General features: G+C 43.0%; 1 protein-coding gene and 1 long non-coding RNA gene across 5 annotated transcripts in view; one reads left to right on the top strand and one right to left on the bottom strand.

Moving 5' to 3' along the window:
* Window positions 1-23,680, top strand: part of CTTNBP2NL (CTTNBP2 N-terminal like) — a 139,196-nt gene extending 115,516 nt beyond the window's left edge. For all 3 annotated transcript variants that reach the window (XM_048827078.2, XM_048827080.2, XM_048827079.2), the window contains exons 3-5: window positions 7,807-8,037; window positions 18,021-18,128; window positions 19,057-23,680. In XM_048827078.2, the coding sequence (XP_048683035.1) occupies window positions 7,807-8,037; window positions 18,021-18,128; window positions 19,057-20,529 (1,812 nt within the window). In that variant the 3' untranslated portion in view covers window positions 20,530-23,680. The remainder of the gene's footprint in view (window positions 1-7,806; window positions 8,038-18,020; window positions 18,129-19,056) is intronic.
* Window positions 5,034-25,876, bottom strand: part of LOC142069741 (uncharacterized) — a 150,376-nt gene continuing 129,533 nt past the window's right edge. For both annotated transcript variants that reach the window (XR_012665695.1, XR_012665694.1), the window contains exon 5: window positions 5,034-6,219. This is a non-coding gene — a long non-coding RNA (uncharacterized LOC142069741). The remainder of the gene's footprint in view (window positions 6,220-25,876) is intronic.

Below are 25,876 nucleotides of genomic sequence, written 5' to 3'. Positions count from 1 at the left end.
CGCTGGCTTTTTCATTTAATATCGATAATGCTATTATGTTGGTTCAATATTTACTGACTAGCCAAATACATCAATATGTAAAAGCCTTGTTATTTTGGATCTGTCTTAAAATATCTACCAGTAACCACATTTTGGTCCAAATCATGTTCAGTATTTAGATACAGAGTTGCTGTGGGACTAATGATAGGGAGTTGATTCTTTATGGTATTTCTTCCTGGAAGCGTAGTGCAAAGTCAGTAATCCCCACCCCGATTACTGTGACCTCAGCTTATCTTTATTTTCTAACATCTGTCTCTGGGGAAAGAAGTAATAAGGAAGTTCAAGAATGCAGGGGAAGCTATTTAAAGAATATGCCATTCTCCATATCTAAAGGAGGAACTGCAGGACAGATTAAACTGCTGGGGAATTGTAGGTCCAGATTAATACAATGAAATTAAAACAGTTTAAAAAACTTATTCCTGTTTTCCCTAATGTGAAAATAACTAAAATCTAACTGCTATATATACATTCCCCTTTTTCTGTTCAAACAATAATGGTTGTGTTGGGAATTCCCACTAATATATACCTTGTGGTTCAGTAAAGGAAGTTGAGGAGGGTTGAGAGGCCATGATGCAATGTTCTGTCTCAGCCAGATCTTCAGTAAAAAGAACATTAAGAAAGAAACCCAAAGGATATTGTGTGGGAAACATTCGGCCCTGAGTAGCCTGGAAATCCCCAGATAAAACAATAGAGTTTTCCTAGCAGAGTGGAGCCATCAGTTTGCTTATCTCCACACTAAACATCTCGTAACTGTTCCAAATATTGCTTCTGCTCCATAAAACCAGAATGATCCTTTTTCAGAATAGACTAGCAGTGGTCAGTTACCCTACTTCAAACTGGACAAAGCCAGCCAGTTACCGCAGCACCCAGTGTGCGTCAACATCTTCATTAACAGAATCTGAGATATTATTTTTGAGTAGCTGTTAGTCTTCCAGTTAGCTGAATTTTGTTGTGCTACTTCAAATATTTTCTCCTCTTCTACCTAGGAATCTTGTATTTCCTCTAAGAATAGTTGAATAGCTTGGACAGCCGACTAAGTTATTTTTTGAGTTTGCATATTGATTTAACATAAATATGCAAACCCCAGTAACAACTTCCACACTGAAAGGAGACAGTCACTGGGAAGTAAGTACATTATATTCAGTTGTCCAGGTGAATGGCTGTGCCCTTAAACTAGAAGACCAGATGGATTCAGTGGCCTAAGCCACCAGATAACTCTCAGCTTTATGTCATTTAATGCACATAGCCTGCATCACAGTTTCATTTCAGAGGGACTCGGTTGAAAATTTTCAGTGCAAGATTTATCTGTTCAGCCACGTCTCCAGTGGTGTCACCTGTGCAACAGACTGCAAGTAGTAGTAGTTAGAATAATTTCTCTACAGACTTTCTATTTGCTAGTGCATCCTTCTGAAACAATTGACATGTTTTGTAAACTCATAAATGTATTGTATATTTCTTGAGAGTGGGTGGGTGTTGTATCTTTCGAGGTATGGTATATTTAGTTATGGTTTTTGTGTTGTCTAGATATATATGGTTAAATATTTATGCTCAGCTGACTTGTATTTATTTGTATGAGGATAGTTAGATTTGAGAGAACTGTTGAAATGTAGCTTAGTTTCATTTGGTTATTTCAGTTCAGGAAAATCATTAATGGCTCACAAAGTAACAAGGAGGAACTTCTTGTTCTTTCCCACACAGGAAATAAACCACCCTAGTTGATTCAACAAAGTGTACAATATGATGCCTGAAAGCAGGAGAGAAATGTGGCTTTGTGGATAGTTTCAGGCCTCACAAAAATCATATATAAAGAACACACCATGTGTGTGTGTTTTGGTTTTTGATTTTGGTTGTTTCCACATAAGTGGACTGGGTGTTAAGTTACACTGACAGAGGAGGGAGGGACCCTTCTTAATGCCTTATGGAGCCAGATCAAAACTTTCTGGAAAGCTTTTCCCGGAGAGAAATGAGCTAGGAGTAAATTTTTTCAGAAGTGCTGATAATATTAGAAGTGCTAATACCATTTTGAAGCTGGAATTTATTTCTGAGTTTCTGTTGTGGTAGTGTGTAACCACTACAGGGTTGGATTCAATTTAAAAAGAGAAAACAGCTTGTCCATCAAAGCAACTGGGCCAGCTGGACTTACACTTTTTTTAATTTATTGAAAGGCTTTCCAGTCCTTGGATCATTTAAATGTTCCCACACAACTGTAGTTGGATTTGGTTTGCTCATGTTTTGTATTGCTTCAGAAACAATTGAGGATTTTTCCCCTTTATCTATTAAAAAAATCAATCCATTAGTTTTTTCCTGTGATTCATTTAAACCACTGGCAGCGTATTTATCCAAGACAGCACTCCCTTTTCCTTCCTCTTCCTCACAGCAGTCTCTTAAGCTCTGATCATACATATTTGGATACAAAAAGTATATACACTTTTGAACGTTTATAAACAGAGTGGAGTATTTATTGTGTATATGTGGTGGGGGGGAGAAAGAGAGGGATGGTGGGGACAGGACATAATGCTATTGATTGCAGCTACAAGATAGAAAAGGAGTACTTGTGGCACCTTAGAGACTAACAAATTTATTTGAGCATAAGCTTTCGTGAGCTACAGCTCACTTATATTTGTTAGTCTTTAAGGTGCCACAAGTACTCCTTTTCTCTGTGCGAATACAGACTAACATGGCTGCTACTCTGAAACTCATGGAAATGTTATCCATATTGAGTTTTGAAAGTCTCGCTCCCTTTGTTTTTAACCAACCCTAACTTTTCTACCTAAAATATGTCCTGAAAATAGTTATTCTGTGCCACTTACTAGTCATGTCTTACTTCTCTTTAGTAAGTGAAAGGGCTGAAACAATAGATTGTTAGGGTGACGTTTCATTCTGTATTCTGTGTAGGTATCTTGTTTTTCCCTATCCTCCAGCAGCTGTATGTCATTTAACAGGATCAACAGAGTCATTGCTGTGTGGAATGAGTGTTAAGAACTCTATTAATTCTGAAAAGGCTACCGTATTTAATTTGGTATGGCTTACTTATGTGTTTATGTTCATAAAGATACCCAGATGTGTGCATGCTTATGTATAAAATTATAAAACACACTAATACACAGAAGGCAGTGTTAGGCCTCATCTCTCAAGTGGCAAAGCCATATGTTATGCATGCTCTCCCTGAGTCTAGAAAACTGTAACAATCTTATTTTTATGTAGTGACTTCTCTTTGTGGATCCCACAGTTCTTTGCAAACGATGTACAGAACAGTACCAGTGAAATTCAATCACTTCTGGGATGGTGGACAGCAACCAACAAGCTCTCAACACACTGCAGAATCCTCTGGGGAGGGAAAATTTTGGCCAAGTGCACCGGGGCAGACCCTTACTCTTAAAATTGCTCATATGACTTTTTAACTATTTGCAAAAAACGGGCAAGATTTTTTTGTTTAAAGGTATGCTTAACAGCCCTATACCCAGGAAAATGCATGATACTCTACTAACTTTGGCAGGATGAAGGGCTGAGTTATCCCTGATTCAGGGTTAATACCTGTGGTTCTAGGGAGTCTAGATCAGTGTCTCTCAACCTTTTTGATACCACGGACCAGCTTGCTGCCTTCCTAACCTGTGTCAGGACGATCTCAGGGATGGCGCCAGTCCATGGACCAGTCCCTGAGAAACACTAGTCTAAATGTATCCAGTCTGAAACTGATACCCCTAAGGCATCTCCTCTGATTGGTATGTTTGCTACACTGAATGCCAGATTTGTGTTTTTAATCACTTACATCATAGCATTGTACTTTGAGATGGGAGCATTTGGGGTGAGATTTTCAAAAATGCTCAACATTGGCCTGTTTACTGTTGAAGTCAATGGTGAAACTCCCATGGGCTTCAGTCAGAGCAAAGTTAGGCCAAGGAGTGCTTTTGAAAAGCTCAGCTCTGGGTGTTCTTCCCTTACCACCATCACACACACCTTTTCTTTTATTCTGCAATTGAAACCATGTGCCTTTGATTCTAATTCTTAACAGAGGAGGAAGGTGTTTGTGTATATGTAACTTTTAATTTTTTTAATCTTGTTCCTTGTGTGTTATTTATTTTCTTCTGAACTTTTTTAGTAAATGTTCAAAGCAGTGGGAAGAGGCAACATTGTTTGACAGGTGCCCAACAAACACATTCTGTAGTGCAACGGTTGGTTCGAAATTTTACTTTTTATAGGATACCAAGTGTGCTGGGTTTTTTAATTCTTGTCTGTCATTGAAAGAAATGAGTGTTGGATGATTAGCTGTTTGTGATGCTTTGTTTCGTTTAGTCTGTACCTGGGTGAAAGAATTTCACTTGTTTGCTCACCAGCTATATAGATTTATAGGTTATTGTTGGAGTGAAATTCTGTAATGCCTAGTGTGAATGTCATTATGATATTACAGCCAGGAGGATGCACAAAATTGCTCTTCCAGTGAAACATCACTAAATTATTAAATCTCTCTGTCAGGGAGACTGAGTATTTACTGTCTTTCCTTTTAAGAGGTTACGGGACACCAGAGACTTGGGGCTTGCTGGCTCTACTTATCTACACACCAATTACTGAGTTTCTGTAGTGTGCTGTATGTATTGTGTAGTGGCTCTGATACTTTTTAGTGGTGTTTAGCTAATGTGCTCATTCCAGTACAGTGCAGACAGCAGCTGTGAAAGGTATTTGTGGTTTGTGTATAGGAGGTTGGGAGTTTAACAGAGGATGAGTTCAGAGCACTGAGCCAAGTGGCTAGTTAGTCCCACTGAACAAGCTCTTCTAAATCTTTGTTGTGGTAGAGGAAATGCTTGTGAGGACATTTACTGAATTAAAAGCCTTCTTTTAGATTTAAGAACCTTTGAAAAATCTAATTAAGCGAGACATTGAGTTACTTGTAATGACCTTGTAAGCGCCTTCAAGAGACACTGGAAGACCTATTGGATCTTTGTTGTTATCAGAGCTTAAAATCAGACGCTTTTAAGTTATAAACAGTAACATAATGATGCTTACTGACTCCTTTTACTGGGTAATTTTTGTGTATAAAGAAGTTGCCATCTTTGAGATTAATGTTCCTACACACTTCAGCCCTCAGATGGATAAATCTTCAATATGTCAGTTGTCCAAATGCTGTCTGTAAAATGCAACCTTTTCAAGCTGGTGCTTGAACTTTGGTAGTTAAGCAAATGCATGGCCACCAGAGTTTGCTACAAAGTTGAAAAAAATATTTCCTTCCTTTGTCCTCGGATGCAGAAACTGTTCATAAAAGGCCTCCTTGTTTACATTTTCTCCACTGAGCTCTGTGTTTCTTGGAATAGTGATTCTTTCGGTATCTCTGACCCAGAGTGAGCAAATGGTGTTGATTATGAGTCAAAACATGACATAATTGGTGAAGTGGAATTTCCTCTATGTAGAGAGCTTTTGTGTTCTCTGAATCTGTGCTTGGATATACTTCACTTTTTTCCCATATATATATATAACACATCGTAGGGACAGGAAAGCATGCACATTTGTTGAAACTCAGGCTATGAAACCTTTCCTTTTTGCATCCTTTCCCCATGGAGCAGGGGAAGGGTTCGGAGTATCAGTATAGTACATGAATGTTAGAAAAGGGCACATCTTTCCTTGCCAGTGGTTGCATTCTGGAAGTGATAAAGCAATAGTTTCTTTTCAGCACCTCTGATACCTTGCATCTGAGGACTTTTGAGACTTTATGAATGCTAGTGAAACCTCTGCCCCTCTTTGTCAGGGTAGGTTTCAAAGTCTGCAGTTGTCCCACTTTTTATTCTTTGTCACTGGTGGAACACACTCTCACTTGGATAAACTTAGGAGACAAACCTTATTTTGTATATGAGGGGACGCTAAGACACAGTGAGGTGAAGAGACTTGTTCAAAGTTACACAGCACTTCAGTGGCAGAGCCAGGAATGGAACCTAAGAGTTCAGATTCCTGATCTCCTGTTCCACCCACGTGGTTCAGTGAATTTAACAAAACAAGCAGCTTTGACTTCAATCTGGTTTCAGTTAACATGAGTAAACTTTGGGGGTCATTTTGGGGAGAGGAGGTCCTTGGTACTTCAGTTGAAAAGAATCCTTTTATTGATCATCTTCTTGTTTCTTTGGCATTTTAATTAAGTACAGTCAAAAGACATGGGCATTTGGAGCTGGATTTCCTTTTCTTGCATGTAGCTTCCTGTTGGGGAAAGCAAAAATGGAAATCAATAGTTTCAACTGAAATGATTCTAGCAGGAAGGAAAATAGAGATGGAAATTTCATGCTTTTGGGTCTGCACTTTGGCTCACTTACATACGGTTTGCAGTGTGACAGAGTTTTGTGCTTAATTTGTACTTTCAGACCCTATCCCCATGCCGCCTCCCCTCTCCCCCCACCCCTGGTACCACGTTGCCATGTATCTTGTGAAACTAGCTTTTCTTCCTATATCTTGTGGTAGAGGTCAGTTTTGATCTTTTAAAATGATTTGCTAGGCATGGTAATTGGTAAAATAAACGTCTTCATAAATCTACACTTCATGTAAGCCACGCAGCACTCAAAAAGAAAACAAACAAAAAAACCCCCCTAAAAGACTCCTCACCCCATTCCTGCTCTGTATTAACTTCAAACTATACCATGATGGATGGCATATACTGGTCCTCACCACACTTAGTGACGAGCAGGTGGTCCCCTTTATGTAAAATTCCTGTTAAAGAACTGATGGCTCCTCATTCAGGGCATGTCTTCATTAGCCATGTTGAAGCGCTGCTGTGGCACCTGCCTGGCACCAGCGCGGGGAGAGGGCTCTCCCACAAGGGCAGTGGCTCCAGCGCTGGGGCACTGTCTACGCTGCGCTTTGCAGCGCTCGGAGGGGTGGCTTTTCGCACCCCTGAGCGAGAAAGTTGCAGCGCTGTAAAGTGCCAGTGTAGACAAGGCATCAGTTAGAAGAGGATGTGCTGGATGCTGTCTAGCCCTGGGACACTGGCGTCTCTTCTATACTGTAGGTGTAAATCCAACCCAGGTTCTAGAACGGGTTGAAACTTTCAGATAAATTTTTGTGTTTTGACGGTGGGGGGGAACCTAAATTTTTCAATAAAATATTGTGCTGTGCTTGGGGTTGGTTTAAAAAAAAAATCAAAAAATTCTGATGCAATTTCAAGCAACAATTAAAAATTAAAAAAAAAACCCTCATGACATTTCACTGTTTTGGGGGAGGATTTTTTGACCCAGGTCTACCAGCTGCATAAGGATGTAAAGTTGTTTAAGCATTGACCGTGTGCGCTGTGGCCATTTGATAGCTTTTCATGGGTTGTGAAATAAGTTATTTCGACTATGTCCAGGTCTCAAAGGACTAGTCATTCGCCACAAAAACCATGACCTGTATGGGCCCCCTTGTTATCAGCATCAGCAGAGATGGCAAGGACTAAATGGGCCATGGAGGCTGCACTAATCGCCCATTTAGATGTCGGTGTGCGGTCATTGTGAAGAAGCTTGCTGTATTGCTTGCCCCAGCTTCTAGTCTATCTGTCCTATGGATTAGTAGAGCTCTTTAGTCTCTGTTAAACCAGCACCTTTCATCAGGAAAAAACGTGCAATGCTAGATACTTTTATCCCTCCAGCGGATAACTAGGTCTGTATCACATCTTGCTGCCATGCAGCAGGGACATCTGCGTCTCAGAGATAAAATATGATGGGATATTTGTTCTATCTGGAAACTGACAAATCATTTCTGTATGATTCTTCAGTTACCACCTTTTAATAAATTGAAATACATATTTATATATTTCAGGCCCAGCACAGAAACACTTTCATTGAAGAACGCTATGGAAAATACAACATCAGTGACCCGTTAATGGCTCTGCAGAGAGATTTTGAGATGCTGAAGGTGGGAAATCATGGCGAAAAGCAACCAGTTTGCTCCAATCCTTTGTCTATCCTTAAAGTAGTGATGAAACATTGCAAAAATATGCAGGAAAGAATGCTCTCTCAACTAGCTGCTGCAGAAAGCAGGCACAGAAAGGTAGGTTTTAATTTCTATAGAACTCACTATAAATAATGTACTTTTAGGAATATGTTGTTGGCTTTAGTGTGGTAAAGAGTGAAAGTTAAATGTAAAAGGAGTTCCTGTGGTTGCTAAACAGTCCTACTTTGTAGCTTTAAAAAGATTTAATTGGTCAATATTGTACAGTTAGTAAAGATTGTGTATTGTAAATACAAAGGTACATGTGCTGCTGTTCTATTAATGGGAGATCTGTGGAAAATGTAGGGAGGAAATAGCTTACTCAGATTGGGGAAGTATAGTACGAACTAAACTTAGGGGGAAAAAAGTCCTTTCATTTACATGTCATCACACAGAAAGCTTTGCCAATTCACAGCAGCACTGAGCTCTCAGAGCAAACACAGAATTGAACTATGCCTGTGGGTTAACTGAATGGTCTATATTTGATTATTTAAAAGAGAAATATAATTGGTTGGTATGCAGCTTCTCCTTATAGACTTTATTACATGTTGTCAAGGTTCCTCCCCCACTCTGAACTCTAGGGTACAGATGTGGGGACCTGCATGAAAAACCTCCTAAGCTTATCTTTACCAGCTTAGGTCAAAACTTCCCCAAGGTACAAAATATTACACCCGTTATCCTTGGAATGGCCGCTACCACCACCAAACAATTACTGGTTACTGGGGAAGAGCTGTTTGGACGCGTCTGTCCCCCCAAAATACTTCCCAAAACCTTGCACCCCACTTCCTGGACAAGGTTTGGTAAAAAGCCTCACCAATTTGCCTAGGTGACTACAGACCCAGACCCTTGGATCATAAGAACAATGAACAATCCTCCCAACACTTGCACCCCCCCTTTCCTGGGAAATGTTGGATAAAAAGCCTCACCAATTTGCATAGGTGACCACAGACCCAAACCCTTGGATCTGAGAACAATGAAAAAGCATTCAGTTTTTACAAGAAGACTTTTAATAAAAAAATAGAAGTAAATAGAAATAAAGGAATCCCCCCTGTAAAATCAGGATGGTAGATATCTTACAGGGTAATTAGATTCAAAACATAGAGAACCCCTCTAGGCAAAACCTTAAGTTACAAAAAAGATATACAGACAGAAATAGTTATTCTATTCAGCACAATTCTTTTCTCAGCCATTTAAAGAAATCATAATCTAACACATACCTAGCTAGATTACTTACTAAAAGTTCTAAGACTCCATTCCTGTTCTGTCTCTGGCAAGAGCAGCACACAGACAGACCCTTTGTTCCTCTCCCTCCTCCCAGCTTTTGAAAGTATCTTGTCTCCTCATTGGTCATTTTGGTCAGGTGCCAGCGAGGTTACCTTTAGCTTCTTAACCCTTTACAGGTGAGAGGAGCTTTCCCCTGGCCAGGAGGGATTTCAAAGGGGTTTACCCTTCCCTTTATATTTATGACACGCCCCCCAAATCTCAGCTAGGGTGAAACACTGGCTGGGATTTCTTCCTGGAGCTCTAGGAAAAACAGAGTTAATAAGACACATGCATCTCTAAATATACTACCAAGTACATAAAGACTAACAATATTTTCCACATCTCAAGGACGATTTTAACCAGTTGATTCTGGGAAACTTTCACGGGAGAGTGCATCAGCCACTTTGTTAGAAGCTCCTGAGATGTGTTGGACGTCGAAATCAAAATCTTGGAGAGCTAAACTCCACCGAAGAAGTTTTTTGTTAGTTTCCTTGACGGTGTGAAGCCACTTCAGTGCAACATGGTCGGTTTGCAGGTGGAAACGCCGTCCCCAAACATATGGGCGTAGCTTTTCCAGAGCGTAGACAATGGCGTAACATTCTTTTTCAGTGACTGACCAGTTGCTTTCCCTCTCAGACAGTTTTTTGCTGAGAAACACTACAGGGTGGAATTCTTGATCAGGTCCTTTCTGCATTAAAACTGCTCCCACACCACGCTCGGATGCATCTGTGGTTACTAGGAACGGTTTGTCAAAGTCTGGGGCCCTTAGTACAGGGTCAGACATGAGTGTCGCTTTAAGCTTGTTAAAGGCCTTCTGACACTTTCCGGTCCACTGAACAGCATTTGGCTGTTTCTTTTTGGTTAGGTCTGTCAGTGGGGCAGCGATTTGGCTGTAGTGCGGTACAAATCGTCTGTAATAACCAGCCAAGCCTAAGAAGGATTGAACCTGTTTCTTTGACTTTGGGACAGGCCACTTTTGGATAGCATCCACTTTGGCCTGTAGGGGGCTGATAGTTCCTTGACCCACCTGGTGTCCACGGTAAGTCACTCTGTTTAGGCCTATTTGACACTTCTTGGCCTTAACAGTTAGTCCTGCCTCCCTTATGCGCTCAAGGACTTTTTGTAGATGTTCCAGGTGGTCTGCCCAGGAATCCGAAAATATGGCCACGTCGTCAAGGTAGGCGACTGCATATTCTCCTAATCCCGCTAGGAGACCATCTACAAGTCTTTGGAAAGTGGCGGGTGCATTTCGCAGCCCGAAAGGGAGTACATTAAATTCATACAGCCCGAGATGTGTGATGAAGGCTGACCTTTCCTTGGTAGATTCATCTAGCGGTACCTGCCAGTACCCCTTGGTTAAGTCCAAGGTAGAGATGAACTGGGCCCGTCCCAGTTTCTCTAATAGTTCATCTGTGCGTGGCATTGGATAGTTGTCTGGGCAAGTTACAGCATTTAGCTTACGGTAGTCCACGCAAAAACGTATTTCCCCATCTGGCTTGGGAACTAGAACCACTGGAGATGCCCATGCACTTTCAGAGGGGCGGATTACCCCCATCTGTAACATATCCTGGATCTCCCGTTCTATAGCAGTTTTAGCTTGAGGAGACACCCGGTAAGGTTGGACCCTAATTGGGTGAGCATTACCTGTGTCAATGGAGTGGTATGCCCGTTCAGTCAGTCCTGGGGTGGCTGAGAACGTTGGCGCGTAGCTAGTGCACAGCTCCTGGATCTGCTGTCGCTGCATACGCCCAAGGGTCATGGAGAGGTTCACCTCTTCCACACCACCAGCACATTTCCCTTCGTAGTAAACACCTTCAGGCCACTCAGCGTCGTCTCCTCCCTGGGCTGTAAACTGACAAACCTTTAATTCTCTGGAATAAAAGGGCTTTAGAGAATTAATATGGTACACCTTAGGCTTCCGGTTGGAGGTGGGGAATGCTATGAGATAATTAACAGCTCCCAGGCGCTCCTGGACCGTGAATGGCCCTTCCCACGATGCTTCCATTTTATGGGCCTGGAGCGCCCTTAAGACCATGACCTGGTCTCCTACTTTGAAGGAACACTCTCTGGCATGTTTATCATACCAGGCTTTTTGCTCTTTTTGAGCATCCTGTAAGTTTTCTCTAGCAAGGGCTAAAGAGGTTCGGAGGCTGTTTTGTAGGTTGGTTACAAAGTCCAGAATGTTAGTTCCTGGAGAAGGTGTAAATCCCTCCCATTGCTGCTTCACCAACTGCAATGGCCCCTTAACCTCACGGCCATATACAAGTTCAAATGGGGAAAACCCTAAACTGGGATGTGGTATAGCTCTGTAGGCAAAGAGCAACTGCTGCAACACTAGGTCCCAATCATTGGAGTGCTCATTTACAAATTTACGTATCATGGCCCCCAAAGTTCCATTAAACTTCTCCACCATGCCATTTGTTTGATGGTGGTAAGGAGTGGCAACCAAGTGATTTACCCCATGAGCTTCCCAAAGGTTTTTCATAGTTCCTGCCAGGAAATTAGTCCCTGCATCTGTGAGGATGTCGGAGGGCCAACCTACCCTGGCAAAAATGTCTGCTAGTGACTGGCACACACTTATAGCCCTGGTGTTGCTCAGAGCTACTGCTTCCGGACATCGGGTGGCAAAATCCATGAAAGTCAGTATGTACTGCTTTCCTCTGGGTGTCTTTTTCGGAAAAGGACCCAGAATATCCACAGCTACTCGCTGAAATGGAACTTCAATGATGGGGAGTGGCTGGAGAGGGGCTTTGACCTGGTCTTGGGGTTTTCCCACTCTTTGGCACACCTCACAAGACTGGACATAGGTAGAAACATCCTTGCCCATTCCCTCCCAGTGGAATGACCCCCCCAACCGGTCTTTGGTCCTGTTCACCCCAGCATGGCCACTAGGGTGATCATGGGCTAAGCTCAAGAGCTTGGCCCGGTATTTAGTTGGAACTACCAACTGTCTCTGAGGATGCCAGTCTTCCTGGTGTCCACCAGAAAGAGTTTCCTTGTATAAAAGTCCTCTTTCTACAACAAACCTGGATCGATTAGAAGAGCTGAGAGGCGGTGGGTTGCTCCGTGCCGCCGTCCAAGCTCTCTGGAGGCTTTCATCTGCTTTCTGTTCGGTCTGGAACTGTTCCCTTGATGCTGGAGACATCAGTTCCTCATGGGATTGTGGACTTAGGCTTGGTCCCTCTGGAAGCGATATAGGGGATGGAGCTGTTTCTGTTGACTGTGAACCGCTCTCTGCTGGTGCACTATGTTGGGATTCAGGCTCCGGCTGAGCCTCTTGGGTCGGGTTATCGGCTGCTGCCAGTTCAGGTTCGGTGGGGCCCTCTGTTGTTGAGGTTGCAAGTACTGGATTCAGTGCTGACACGGGGTCTGGTGTTGGTTGTTCGGCTGGTTCCGGTTCTGGGACTGGTTCCGTCTGGGTCTCTGGGACTGGATCCACTACTGCTGTTGCAGACATTGGCCTGGGGTCCAGGTCCATCACCTCTGACTGGGTCCTGATAGAAGTTTCCGGAACAGAGCTAGGCCTCACGGCTTGTTTAGCCTGGCTGCGGGTGACCATTCCCACCCTCTTGGCCTGCTTCACCTGATTGGCCAAGTCCTCCCCCAACAGCATGGGGATGGGATAATCATCATAGACTGCAAAAGTCCACATTCCTGACCAGCCCTTGTACTGGACAGGTAACTTGGCTGTAGGCAAATTGAAAGAGTTGGACTTGAAGGGTTGAATCGTCACTTGGATCTCTGGGTTGATTAAATTGGGGTCCACTAAGGAAGCATGGATAGCTGACACTTGTGCTCCGGTGTCCCTCCACGCGGTGACCTTCTTCCCACCCACACTCACAGTTTCCCTCCGCTCCAAGGGTATCTGGGAGGTATCTGGGCCTGTGGACCTCTGGTGTGATTCCGGTGCAATGAACTGTAATCTGTTGGGGTTCTTGGGGCAGTTGGCCTTTACATGCCCCAGCTCGTTACACTTAAAACATCGTCCAGCTGACGGGTCACTGGGGCGAGGAGGGTTGCTGGAGAACGGGGTGGTGGGACGATAAGGGGTCTGGAGGGTTCTTTGGGAGGTAGGTGGGGCTTTGGGCGGCCCCCGGTAATAAGGTGTGGTCTGGGGTGGTCCCTTCTGGTCTCCGCTCCAACTGCGACCAGTTTTCTTCTTCTCTGCCACCTCCACCCATCTGGCTCCAATCTCTCCTGCCTCAATTACAGTTTTGGGTTTCCCATCTAGGATGTATCTGTCTATTTCCTCAGGAACACCCTCTAAGAATTGTTCCATTTGCATTAGGAAGGGCAAATTTACTGGAGATTCAACACTTGCTCCTGATATCCAGGCATCCCAATGTTTCACAATGTGGTAGGCATGTCGGGTAAATGACACGTCTGGTTTCCACCTTAGGGCTCTGAACCTCCGACGAGACTGCTCGGGTGTTATCCCCATTCTGACTCTTGCCTTGGATTTAAACAGTTCATACTTGTTCATGTGTTCTTTAGGCATTTCAGCTGCCACCTCAGCTAAGGGTCCACTGAGCTGCGGCCTCAGCTCTACCATGTATTGGTCAGTAGAGATGTTGTACCCAAGGCAGGCCCTTTCGAAGTTTTCTAAGAAGGCCTCAGTATCATCACCTGCCTTGTAGGTGGGGAACTTTCTGGGATGGGAAGTGGTACCTGGAGAAGGATTGCTAGGGTTTGTTGGTATATTCTGCTGGGCCTTTATCTTCTCCATCTCCTCCACATACTTCCTCTCTTTTTCCTTCTCCTCCAGTTCTTTGTCCCTTGCTTCCATAGCTCTCCTGTGAGCAGCCGCTTGGTGTTGTTCTGCTTCTCTCGCTGCCTCCCTTTCTTGTTCCTTCTTCAGCCGCATGAGTTCTATCTGTCTTTCATGTTCCCTTTGTCTTTCCTCAGCCTGAAATTTGGCTAATTCCAGCTGTAGTCGAGCTGAGGATTTGGTCATTCTAACCTCTCTGTTTTTAACTAACTTTACACCCGAGGTTTAGAAATAAACAAACAAAACTTGGCTGTAAAATTTTGCTGTGCTGCAATAGAATACCTATTCTCTGATAGTGATTGTCAGCCTACAGAAAAAGACAATTCCCTTGTCTCTGCTCTGGGCCCAAATTAAAGCAAAAAACCTCCAACTGCTTGGAAACCTGCTTACCCAGCCCAAAGAAAAAGCAAATGGGTAGAACACACACCCCCTATTTACTTTTAGGAAGAAAAGAAAAAAAAAAAAAAAACAATGGGTTGGAAGACTGTGAATTTCCCTGCAGGAGTTAAGTACCCTGCCTCCAGGCAAAAAAACCTGCAATTCACAAGATAATCCCCTTTTGTCTCTGCTTGGCCAAAGTTTCAAAGCTGCTTTCTGGACTTTCTTTCCAAAGAAAAAAAAAAATTTCCTTTTTAAACTCTGTATTTCTAGTTCAAAAAATCTCAACTGGATCTCAAATGATTTCAGGTTAATCCCACCACTGTGCCACCATGTCAAGGTTCCTCCCCCAATCTGAACTCTAGGGTACAGATGTGGGGACCTGCATGAAAAACCTCCTAAGCTTATCTTTACCAGCTTAGGTCAAAACTTCCCCAAGGTACAAAATATTACACCCGTTATCCTTGGAATGGCCGCTACCACCACCAAACAATTACTGGTTACTGGGGAAGAGCTGTTTGGACGCGTCTGTCCCCCCAAAATACTTCCCAAAACCTTGCACCCCACTTCCTGGACAAGGTTTGGTAAAAAGCCTCACCAATTTGCCTAGGTGACTACAGACCCAGACCCTTGGATCATAAGAACAATGAACAATCCTCCCAACACTTGCACCCCCCCTTTCCTGGGAAATGTTGGATAAAAAGCCTCACCAATTTGCATAGGTGACCACAGACCCAAACCCTTGGATCTGAGAACAATGAAAAAGCATTCAGTTTTTACAAGAAGACTTTTAATAAAAAAATAGAAGTAAATAGAAATAAAGGAATCCCCCCTGTAAAATCAGGATGGTAGATATCTTACAGGGTAATTAGATTCAAAACATAGAGAACCCCTCTAGGCAAAACCTTAAGTTACAAAAAAGATATACAGACAGAAATAGTTATTCTATTCAGCACAATTCTTTTCTCAGCCATTTAAAGAAATCATAATCTAACACATACCTAGCTAGATTACTTACTAAAAGTTCTAAGACTCCATTCCTGTTCTGTCTCTGGCAAGAGCAGCACACAGACAGACCCTTTGTTCCTCTCCCTCCTCCCAGCTTTTGAAAGTATCTTGTCTCCTCATTGGTCATTTTGGTCAGGTGCCAGCGAGGTTACCTTTAGCTTCTTAACCCTTTACAGGTGAGAGGAGCTTTCCCCTGGCCAGGAGGGATTTCAAAGGGGTTTACCCTTCCCTTTATATTTATGACACATGTACACATTTTTTCCTCCAAAAATATTGTTTAACAAGGGCTATTTTTCATGCCTGTTAGGTATTTTTAATATTGCTTTAACCGTCTCCCAAATTGGCATGAATGCATAGTAAAGGCACACTCAGTAAAAACTCTGGCCACACTCTCTTTGGAGGCCCCACCTCTCCAGAGCTGTGCTTATCTGGCTTACAGTGGAAAGCTGCACCTAAGTATGAAGACAAACAAGAACTTCCACTGACCTGGACTCATTGGAATCTCACAACTCTTTAATTTATTTGCTCTTCAGTGTACTTAGTTTGCAGAGTTCAGGTTTTTGAAGGGTGTCAACCGGTTTTGTTTTGTTTTTTTTGTTCCTCTCCAAACAGAGTCAAACCAATATTTGCTACCAGTGTAGACACTGCAACCAGTAAAGTAAGGGAAGCAGCAACAAATTAGTAGAGATGAATTTCGTCATCTGGTGGCTTGTCTGAACTAAAAGCCATTATCCAAAAATGACTCCTTCTCAGCAAAGTCACTTCTTGCTGTGGCCTGATTCTGTAAATCTTGCTTATAGCACTCATGTAAATAGGTCTATTTCCTTTAGAAGTAAGAGAGCGAGAGAAAAAATGGGCCCATTGTGTCTAGTTAATGATGTTGGCCAGTAAGATTCAAAATAAGCTTTTACTCCTGTATTGGCTATGAGACAGCGAGCTGGATTCTATTCTGCCTTTTACATTAATGCCACCACTGTCTAAAGCAGTTCTGATTGCAGCATATTTACTACATCAATGTGAGAGGCAGAAAGCAACTTGACTTTTAGATCTGAGGCAGTGTGTGTAGAGAAGACATTTGGAAGTTATCTTTGCTCAATTTACTAAGTAATTTGACATGTAAGTCATTGAAAGAATAAATACGAAACATTACTTCACTTTTTCAGCTGTGTATTTGGCTATAATCACTTTTTAAATGCAAATTAGCCCTCCCCATAAGGTGCACTGATATGTTTGTGCAAGATATCTAGAAAATGACTTTGTCAGAAGGATTGAGTAGATGCTGAGTTCTTGGTGAATTTGTTTGGGAGAACTGGAATTTTGGTCATGACATACTGCAGAGTTGCAGTATCTGACTGGAAAGTTTGTATGTTGACTCTTCTTCTGAGTTAATGGAATCTGTTATTTTAATTCAGGGTAGAATTTGAAGGAGCTTCTTGACTGGGCCTTATAGCAGGCAGTTTTGTTTCAAGTGTTAGAACAAATTAGAGTTATTTTTAAATACATTTGTTTTGTCAAATCAGGCTTAAATATTTGTGCTGCAAGCTTCAAATCTCTCCCAGGACACAGCAAAGGTATTCCTGAGGGCACTTTGTGTCGTAAAAATTCTGCACACAATATTTTAAAACTCTGCAAATTTTATTTGTAAAATTAATATGGAGGCTCCAGCATGGCATTGGGGAAGCACAGGCTCCTGGCTGCAGGGAGGTTGGGAGATCACTTTTCAGCTCCTCTCCTGGAGGACAGACTCAGCAGTGGGGCTGCACACAACCCTGACACAGCGCAAGGACCAATCCTGCCCCTCCATGCCAGGTGCACCAGGTTTGGGCAGGATATAAGTGTGCAGGAGATCTGGATGCACTGGGGCTTGTTAGGGGGCTCTGGGTGCAGGTGGATAGAGCTCAGCAGGGGGGTCTGGGGCTCATTGAGGGGGTTCTGAGTGTGAGCGTCTGGCTGCATGGGCATTGGGTGGATGGTGGAGCAGCTCCCTATACAGGGATCCCTCTCCCCCCCTGCAGCTGAGGAGCAATGGGTGCAGGAGATTGCAGAGCTTTCTGCAGTGGGGGAAGAACTCTGGGGGTGGGTCTGATGAAGTCCTGTCCTCCCCAGCCCAAGCTGCTGAGCCTGGCCCAGGGTAGGAGCCACCACCCAGGTGGTCCCCTGCCCCACCTCTCTGCTGACTGCCCTGGGCACCTAAAACATACTGCTGGGTTGGGTCACATGACCACTCTTGTGGCTTCCCTTTGTTTCCCTGTCAGAAAATAATTTTTCTGCAGGGGATATAAATTCTGCACATGCACAGTGATGCAGAATTCCCCCAGGAGTAAAAGAGAACTGCATATCATAATGCAAATTTCCCTTGAACCAATATCTAAAAACATACTCATGAGGCTGTATATATGCTCCTGGTTTTTATCTTAATGACCTTGTTAGTAAATCCTCTCTCAGGCACCAGCTAAAACTGAAATTCTGTGAGGAAAATACATTTTTAAAGCTGCCCTACAAACTGGAGACAAACATACAAATTATTTATTGAAGGCTAAACTAAGGGCACATGGAGAGTGGGTTTCTGAGCCTGTATGTAAATGCTTTTCCATAAAAAGATGACTGAAGTGTCTGTGTTTGGAAGGTGATACTGGATCTTGAGGAAGAGAGGCAGCGGCATGCCCAGGACACTGCTGAAGGAGATGATGTCACCTACATGTTGGAGAAGGAGCGGGAGCGGCTGACTCAGCAGGTGTGTCTTGGGAGTTAATAATTACCTTCCCCACAGAAAGCTGAATGCTGTCAGAACATACAGATCTGCTTCATCACCCAGATTTAGTATAACATTTGTCTAATTGTACCTGAATTGTAAATAAATATTAAGGATCTGAGACTCTACATTTTATGGCTTTTGTTAACCCGCTATAAAATACCAGCTTTGTCCTGCCCAGTTTTCCATGTGTGAAATGAGTTACAATGTTCACAGGTTAAGAAAGCTTGTTTCAGCCTTAAAATGGAAAAACTCATGAAGCAGGCTGAACTTAAAGGCAAAACAATCCGAGTCCTACCCTGTGGCTTTCTGATACTTTGCAGTACTGGTGCCGAACTCCTGAACTAGTAGGGGAAGAATTGGTATACTTTTGTTCAGAGAGCCATAATAATGCAGATGCATGTTACTGCTTGATCTGTAACACAAGAACAATAAAAAGCTATAGTGTTAGACTTTAGACTTCCATAAACATTTCTAAATGGCATTGTAAAGCAGATTAAGGGGGCAGGGGGGTAGGGAGGTGGAACCAGTAAGAGAAACTTCTGTATGCTAGACCATTGGTGTATATTACGCTCAAGGTAAACATCTGAAAATTTCCCATCAGTGACTATATAAAGTGGTACGTTAATGCTAATGTTACATACGTGCCAAGAACGGATTTGAGTTGTTAGCCATACAAGAGTTGGTGACCTCACAGACACCTAAAGTGGAACAGGGAACCATGTGTCTTTGTGTGTGGTGGTAATGAGACCCTCTGTTGCTGAAAAATATAGGATCGTGAGCTCAGGTAGATGAGGAAAGCTTCTTATCTGCAGCTCTACCACATTAGTTTTTTGGGGTATTGAAAGTTGTCTCATTTGCATATGGGAGGCTGTTTAGTTTCTTCTGAGAACTCTGTCTTCTTTTCCAGCTGGAATTTGAAAGGACCCAAGTGAAAAAATTTGAAAAAGAGCAGAAGAAGCTGTCAAGCCAGTTGGAGGAAGAGAGGGCACGCCACAAGCAGCTGTCCTCCATGCTTGTGCTGGAGTGCAAGAAAGCCACAGCCAAGGTAGTGGAAGAGGGACAGAAGGCAGGGGAGCTGAGCTTGAAACTGGAGAAAGAGAGGAGCAAAGTGAGCAAGCTAGAGGAAGAGCTGGCCTCCAAGAAGAAGCGGGGGTTGCAGATGGAGGCACAGGTGGAAAAGCAGCTCTCTGAGTTCGACATTGAAAGAGAACAGCTGAGAGCCAAGCTGAATCGAGAAGAGAACCGGACAAAGGCACTCAAGGAAGAGTTGGAGAGCCTGAAGAAAGCCCTGAAAGAACTGGAGGTTCCTTGCCAGGGCACCAGCCCTGCTGAGCACTCAGAGCAAAACCCCTCAGCAATGTCCAGAGCTGTAGCAACAGAGAGCCCACTGGTGAGGTCTGTGTCTTGCCAGACAGAAAGCTCCCAGGCAGACAGAATCAATCTGGGCAGTGCGGGCATAACTGCACACATGGCCTTGCCCAGCCCTGCCACACCTGACCATCCCTATGCTAAAGCAAATGGGCACTGTGACACAGACATGCAAACAAGCGGTGAGCTAGAGCAGACAGACATAGCAGAGAACCAGGCACCACTGAGAGAGAAGCCCGTTGGGCCAGTCCCAGAAAGTGCAGTTGAGAATGGAAGTTCCCCTGTAAGAACAGAATCTCCTGTGTATATGATCCCACAGCTTCCTTCTGGTGGGACATCTCTCTCTCCCAGCAGTACAGCTGCCTCATCTCTGACATCTTCTCCATGCTCGTCCCCAGTTCTGACTAAACGTTTGGTAGGAGCTTCAGGAAACAGCCCTGGTTACCAGTCGTCCTATCAGGTGGGGATCAACCAACGTTTCCATGCTGCCAGGCACAAATTTCAGTCCCAAGCTGATCAGGACCATCAGTCGAGTGGCCTGCAGAGCCCACCATCGAGGGATTTGTCCCCTACCCTTGCAGACAACTCCGCTGCCAAACAGCTAGCCCGCAACACAGTCACTCAGGTGCTTTCCAGATTCACCAGTCAGCAAGGACCTATGAAGCCAGTCTCTGCGAATAGTTCGCCCTTTGGCACAGACTATCGGAATCTGGCAAACACGGGGAGTCCAAAAAGCGAGTCCAGCCCGGGCAAAGTTTCTAGCCCGCTGAGCCCGTTGTCTCCTGGAATTAAATCCCCAACAATCCCTCGAGCAGAAAGGGGGAACCCTCCACCTATTCCTCCAAAGAAACCTGGCCTGGCTCAGTCCCCATCAACTCCTACCCCACTAACCAAAACCCCTTCCCAGGCATCCTCGGTTGGTGCTACCATGGACTTGGCAAGTAGCTGCTCTAACAATGCTGTAGTAGCAAACGGTAAAGACATTGAGATACTGTTGCCAACTAAGAGCTAGTCTTTAGAAAACGTGAACGTAGCATTCCATGGCTTAGCTTCCTGGAGCTGAGACACTGTTTTATCCACTCCATGTTATTTATTTGGGTAGTAGCAGAATGTGTCTGTAGAATACATCTAGCATACTTTTTTTAAAAAATAGGTAGGAAATAATTTGTTGATGTATAAACCTGAACTATAGAGCTAAGGTAGCCTCTTAAAGGTGTCTCATGCCAGCGGTCAAATGAAATGGGGAGGGAAGAAAAGTGTGCTGGGAGCAAACTATAATGAGGCTGAAGCATTCATTTTAAATTGTGCAGAAATCACTTGTGCAAATTTTTATTCCAGATGAACACTGTATAAAAAGTGCCTGAACTAAGCCTAAGATATGAATGTGGTTTTCTGTACAAAACAAAAAAGGGACCATCTAACAGCAGAAATAACAGCTCTTCTGTGAATCATGGATGTTTAAATCACTTTTTTAATCCTTCCCCATTGTTGTTAAATCAAATTTGTAAATAATGTGCTACAGAATGAACATCTTTCAAAAGGTGACCACAGAGTGACCCCAGTTTTGCCCTGTCATGTTAGGATGCATCTCCTGTTGACAGTAGAGGAGATGCACGAGTGCATTAGGGTAGATTTTGGTCCTACTGTTTAGCTCTGTGCAGCCCAATCCCCTTTCTTTTCCACTGGAGTTGTCCAAAAACAGTGGCAGCATTAAACAGTCAGGGTGCTAGTTTCTTGCAGTTCATTAATTTCCCACATAGTCTCACTGTAGGTTAAATTGCTAAAGATTCATTCCTGGTGCTTCACCTTTGATTTTAAACTTCAAGCAATCTACTGGTATGTCAGGTTTCAGAGTAGCAGCTGTGTTAGTCTGTATTCGCAAAAAGAAAAGGAGTACTTGTGGCACCTTAGAGACTAACCAATTTATTTGAGCATGAGCTTTCATGAGCTACAGCTCACTTCATCGGATGGTATGTGTAGAACTTGTGAGATAAGGATCTTGCTATTACTTGAAAAGAGAAATTGCTAGTCATTCTATACAGTAAGATAGGATCTTTACTAATAATCAAAAGCAATAACTTAAATTGCTCACTTTGTAACAATACTGTATGTCAGACTGACAAATTTTACTGATCAGTTTGCTAAAGGATCCTGCTAGCCTCATTGGCTGCAGCTATGGAACCAAATTAACTTTTATATAGATATGCATATATGTATAGATAGATAGATGCACCGATGTACATGTTACACACAATGCATATATAAATCTTAGTGTGGTTATGTTACTGAAGTTCTCCATAATTCATAAAGAAAAGGTAGAAATACACTTTTAAGATTATAGAACAAGAGAGCAGGGGGGTTTTTAAATTAGAAAGTCTGCCTAACTTTTGGAGGAAGACGTTAAGTTCAATTTGCAACAAACAGATTCAATAATTTTTGCCTGTGCTGTGAAGTGAATGGCAAACTTATGCTACTCACCTTCAAATAGGACAGCATAATCTAGTGTGTGAAGATACTACAGTAATGGACACTAAATGTAACAAGATAGATACAACAGAGATCAGGGTTAGTCTGGAGACTGGAATCCAACCCAAATGAGCGTGTATCCCAAATGCCAAGTGGCACAGATTGTAAGACTCTGATCCGAAACTTAAAGATCAGTTTTGCTGCTTGATGTCAGGCCATTTTTAACCATTCTGCCTATAGCAACATGGGGCCCACATCTGGAGAAGAGTTTCCCACAGTTGGGTGCTTGCTCCTCTGTTTTAGTTATTCAGCACATAACTGAACAAAGCACTTGATACTTTATTGTAAGAAAGATTCCTGCAGTGGTTGGAAAGATTCATTCTTATATATGCTAATAGGTCTCTTCCAGCTCAGAGTCTTAATTTATAGGACAGAATTCTTGAACTGTTTTAATAGATGGTGTCCTAGCCAACCCCTTTCTCCCCCACCCTCCCAACAACAGCCATACTGGGTCAGACCAAAGGCCCATCTAGCCCTGTGTTCTGACAGGTGCTCCAGAGGGAATGAACAGAACAGGTAATCACCAAGTGATCCGTTCCCAGCTTCTGGCAAACAGGAGGCTAGGAACACCATGCCTGTCCATCCTGGCTAATAGCCCTTGAGGGACCTATTTTCCATGAACTTATCTAGCTCTTTTTTGAACCCTGTTATAGTCTTGGCCTTCACAGCATCCTCTGGCAAGGAGTTCCACAGGTTGATTGTGTGTTGTGTGGAAAAAAAAAAAACTTGTTTTAAACCTGCTGCCTATTAGTGACCCCTAATTCTTGTATTATGAGAAGGAGTCAATACCACTTTACTCCTCACCAGTCATGATTTTATATAGAGCTCTATCATATCCCCCCACTTAGTCATCTCTTTTCCAAGCTGAAAAATTACCCATATGATAGTCTTTGGTATAACGCAGTGGAGATGGTTAGATATATTTTTACAGACTTCTAAATAATAAAGTTTACACTTTAAGAAAAATAGTAGTACCCTATAGCAAAATAGGTAGAGACTCTTAGGAAAGCACATTTAAAATTTGATCTTTCCCCAGCAAATTTTTCTCCTGATAAGAGTAACAGCTGAAAACTGAGGAGTGACTGGATTTTAGCTAGAGTATCATTCCAGCAACTGCTCTGACCTGTTTTCTTGCTTTTACCCTAATCTTAAGTGGCAATACCATTTCTTTATGATATGACTCTAGAGCGAGATATACACTATAGTGAAGTTTATTTCTTAGGAAATGCACTGAATACTGTATTTCTTCTGCAATGTAATATGGGGAGGGGGAATGCAAGAGAAAAGTGTATTTTTGCTAGTAGCCTTTCTTCAACAAAGCACAACTATTAAAATGGATTCAGCTAATCAAGAAATTTAGGGTTAGTATTTAAATTTTTGATGTAGATTCTGTGTGGAAGCAACTAAAACTTCTATGATTCATGTCTGAGTTATAAGCAGACATTGCTGCAGCGCTGTGTCACTGGCTGAGGGGGATATAATGAAGTGCAAAATGTATACACTAGTATTCATTAACATTTGTAAATTTGTAAAGCCAAATGTACCAAGCGGAAGTCTTTAATCATTTTTATAGCTGACAGCATTAAACGTGTTAAACGTTCATACTATCAATAAAGTATTTTATTTTTAAGATCTGACTATTGTGCAAGGACATTTTAAAAATTTGTTCTGAGCTCTCATGGCCTATGTATCTGTAAATGCCACCTGGGGATAATCAAGCTGTCTCTTACCAATGCCTGTTTTTTTGGTTTGTTTTTTTAAACACATTACACAGTAACAAAAGGAAGGTGTCCTGGAGCCTCCTGCTTGTGCAGCAGGGACACTTGGAAGAGTATGGCTCCCCAAACTAAAGGTATTTTGTTGCCTAATGTACACACTACAGCAGTGTTAGATCACCTGAAGACACTGAGCATGTAATCTTTGTATCTATTAGGCTGGCTTGATCTATATGGGTTTCATTTCTGTTCAATTCTATTAACAAATGACCAGCATATTGAATATTTCTATACTTAATGCTTGCCTTAAATGCAAAAAAGGCACTGTGAACTATGCTAATTAGACAGGTGCAAAATCTATGGTTTTTCTTAGGTCATTTTGGAAAGTTACACCTGGGGAAAATTATCCATCACTATTCATAAGTCTGTTCTGCAGGCTTTGGATGCTTTAGCATCCATTTAAGTTTTACATGAAGTTGTAAACAGGACCTTATTCAAAAGGCTAGAGTGATGCTAGGCATTATTTATTAATGGGCTTTTACATGATACACACTTACTGTTGGCTTGGAGGGCAACTTTTGTTTAAAATAAAGAGCAGGAATTAGAGGGTAGTCAGCTGTTCAGTGTTGTCTAAACACTGAGTCTATGCAAAGCTGTGCTCTGTATCTGGCACACTACAGCACCCTACATCACAATAACCTCTCTCCTCCCCACACAAAATACACAGCTCTGTATTGGCCAGGAATTGAACCCAGGAGTCTCCTTACATGCTCCTCTACCATTGTCATTTCCTGTCAGTGTTGTTTTTTATGCTGGCTTATTAAAAGCCGTATTTTATCATCACTTGCCTAGTGATTAAACTCTTCTCTTACAGGCTGTTGGTTCATAGCTATTTCTGCTATGACTAACTCCCAGGATTCTGGGAGTTAAAGTATTGTAGCTATGTATGTCCTCTAGCAACAGGCTCTTCTGGGTGGGTTATTTTTATTAAAACTGAGGGACAAGCACACAGCTAAAGACAGTCCCTGTCCCGAACAGCTTACAACAAACAGACAATGTGTTGGATCAGTAAGTCACACAGCTGGTCAATGGCAGAACTGGGATGCCAGCCCAGTGCCCTATCCCCTGGGCAATGTGGTCTTAGCAGGGGTGGAATACTGCTGCTCTTATAAAGTGTACCCTTGTGTAAGATAGAAAGGGGTTCTAGATTCAGGGAGCTGGAATTGCCAGTTACTAATGGCTCACAGGTGCAAGATGAGCACAGTAGCATGATCACCATTGACCAGCTGGCACCAGCTCTGCTAGATCTCCTTTCCTTGTGATCCCATTAGTTCAGCAGCTTCTGGCCAGAGTGTGCTTGGGAATGATCCTGGTGGCTGGACAGGCCAGCAATGGCCTGGTATAAATACAGCTGGGAAGCAGCAGGAATTCTGCAGGCAGCCCCCCCACTGTACTATTGCAGTGGGTTACATTAGGACACCCTCTGCTCCTGGAGGGGGTGTCCTTCAGGTGAGATTTAAAATTAAATCCACACCCCTCATCCCTTGTGCTAGCCCTCTAGCATTTTAGAGAAGCCCTAGAAACACTAGATCTCTTGCTACCTCACTGCTCCTGCATCTTGTAGGATGGGCAGGGTGTGAACCCAGCCTCCTGGTAAGGTTCCAGATAGAGTATTTGCATTCTGGTGACCTAAATTCCCTCTGCAGCTTCCACTGGATGAAGGATTCCTTGATGCACTGAAATACAGCCCCCAGAGCAACACTCCACACCAATGACACTGCTTTCCTTTGGAATGAAAGGGGCCATTCCAGGTAACCTTTTGATATTTACAGATCACAGGTGCTAAGTAATGCTTCTTGCTAGGCAAGTAACTGGGAGGCTGTACTGAGCCAAGGGGGAGCTATTTCTCCATCAAAGCTGCAGTGCAAACTCCTCTCTCCCGTCCCCTGTTTCATTTAACCTGGTGACTAGTGAAGTACTAGTCCCTATCCCCAAACAGGGATTGGGCTTGACTGCATATGTACAGCTCCCAGCACAACAAAAAGATTGCCTCTGCTCCAAAGAGCTCGTGTGTTTGGGCCTTTCCTGCTACAGCTGCCCCTAGCCCAGCCTTCAGGA

The sequence above is a fragment of the Caretta caretta genome, chromosome 21 (assembly GCF_965140235.1).
Source record: "Caretta caretta isolate rCarCar2 chromosome 21, rCarCar1.hap1, whole genome shotgun sequence".
Lineage (NCBI taxonomy): Eukaryota > Metazoa > Chordata > Testudines > Cheloniidae > Caretta > Caretta caretta.
The sequence above is the reverse complement of the archived record's forward strand: the minus strand, read 5'-3'. Positions and strand labels throughout refer to the sequence as shown.